The sequence below is a fragment of the Porites lutea genome, chromosome 11 (assembly GCF_958299795.1).
Source record: "Porites lutea chromosome 11, jaPorLute2.1, whole genome shotgun sequence".
NCBI lineage: Eukaryota > Metazoa > Cnidaria > Anthozoa > Scleractinia > Poritidae > Porites > Porites lutea.
The window spans coordinates 3,712,757-3,714,849 of NC_133211.1; the positions used below are offsets into that span (position 1 = coordinate 3,712,757).

At 37.8% G+C, this 2,093-nt stretch overlaps 1 protein-coding gene across 1 annotated transcript in view; it reads right to left on the reverse strand.

Annotated features, from left to right (window-relative positions):
* Window positions 1–1,270: 1,270 nt before the first annotated feature.
* The window catches only part of LOC140952443 (uncharacterized), a 15,162-nt gene continuing 14,339 nt past the window's right edge, over window positions 1,271–2,093 (reverse strand). Inside the window, exon 2 of the mRNA XM_073401865.1 lies at window positions 1,271–2,093. This exon is cut by the window's right edge and continues 810 nt beyond it. Within this exon, the coding sequence (XP_073257966.1) occupies window positions 1,478–2,093 (616 nt within the window). The 3' untranslated portion in view covers window positions 1,271–1,477.

The window sequence follows — 2,093 nt, forward strand, 5'->3', positions numbered from 1 at the left end:
TTTAATCTTTTGTTTCAACTTCATTTGCATACATAACCATACCCAAAAACAATAGAAAAGTAAAAATTACCAGTGAGATAAAATTTTAACTGCAACATGTACCAGAGTTCTTGTGTGATCCCAGGGAATTACTGAAAGCTCTTGATAAGACAGATATTGTCTATGACAAGGCAACATGTGCAGAAACCACCTATGCAAACAGTTTAGGTTTAATTTCTGGATATGTGATACAAGAGGCGACTTTCATTATTACTGCTTACGACACGCAAAAATGAGGGCATACTCTTAGTAGCAGTAACACTTTTTTCAATAAAGTGTATAATAATTAACACCCTATTGAAAAAAGTGTTACTTCTGCTAAGAGTATGCCCTCATTTTTGCGTGTCATCAGCAGTAATATTGAAAGTCGCCTCTTGTCCCACATGTCCAGAAATTAATCCTTTTAGTAGTTTCATAGGGCCATAATGGAGAATACAGTGTGACGATAATTATTACAGTTGCACTGTATTCTCTGTTATCTTAAATATCAAGTTTAAGAAAACTAAAACTGTTCTGTCAATTCTAAAAGTCAAAGGCGACAATTGACATTAATTTACTCGTAAATAGAAACTTAAATAAGTACTTTAAGTTAATAAAATATTAAAAATAATTAATAAGTCATTTAAAAAACTTAAAAATTGTCAATTTTAAAACTGTCAGGCATGAATTTACACATGTCTGAATCAGTAATTTCTTTTAAACTTTTTTACATCAGAACAGCAGACTAAACAGTGGCAGATCCAGACCTTCAGATAAGAGGGGGGGGGGCAGTCATCCAGACCCTGAGACAAGGGGGGGCCCGGTCTCAAAAAAAAATGTTATTGCCCCTTTGGGCCACATTTTGGTCTAAAAATAAGGGGGGGCCCTCTGGGCCCCTTCCCTGGATCTGCCACTGCTAAAACATTATCGTTGACATTACTGCATTATTAAAGAACACCGGCCTCATGCTATGGCGACTGGAACCTAATCTACTCGACTAAGCTGTCTACTCTCATTTCAAAAATCTAAAAGGGAGTCTTAACTTAAGGTATTGTTCTTTGATTACCAAGCTTTTCAATTGAGCTTATCAGACTCTAAAAGATAATTGCCATCCAGTGATTTAGACTATACATGGCTTTGTTCCTAGCAAATTGAATTTTGTTCCACAGAGCTCTATGGATCTGATTCTTCTCTTTACAGTCTTCATCTTTAGCATTGTTGGGAGATGTATCAGCATGTAAAGAAAGTAGTGTCCGATAGCCCGAGGCTATAGTGGATTTTGCTATTGGGCTAGGGAATTCTGTTATTAACTTGCCTGATGGGCAAGTGAAGTTTTTTTAGGAATTCAAATTACAGAAGAACTGTGAAATCAATTTTGCTCATCAAAATGTATTTGGGGCTAGCTGAAATGATGTTTGGGCTAGTATAACCTTGCTCCAGCTTGCCCGAATGGCAAGCTTTAAAAATGACTTTCTTTGCACCCTGTGTATGCGTATAAGGCTGAATAATTGTGTTCAGCTTGATTTGCCATGCTATACTCATGTAGGTCAGTGGGGTTATCTAGTGTAACTAACTCGCTCAAGGGTTTTCGAGAGGCATTTTCCATTCGATTTTTCCTGAAATTAAAAAGCAAATAAAGACCAACCCCAGCTGCTAGTACACCAACAATCACAGCACCCACAATTGAACCTATCTGTGCAGCTGTGAATCCTCCTTCTTTGCTTGCTTGGGATGAGCTCCCTTGCAATGGCTTGATTTCATACGGACTTCCTCTAAAACTGCACTTGCCTTCTTTATTACATAATTGAATATAAACATTGTAACTGTCTGCAGAGTTGAGTCTTTGCAGTAGAGTTCTGTTTGATGAAGCACTTACATTATATGTATGCTTCCCCTTCAACAAATGCATGCGGCTTAGCAGACTGTACTCAGTGTAAAGGACATATTGTCCTGGAGTGCCTTTCCAAGAAGATTGTTTTACCGGCGTCCATTCCACAGTCACATTTCTCAGAGATTTATCATCAGGAAAACACACAGAGTAATAAAGCTGAACCACCGGTGGATTGATTGGACGT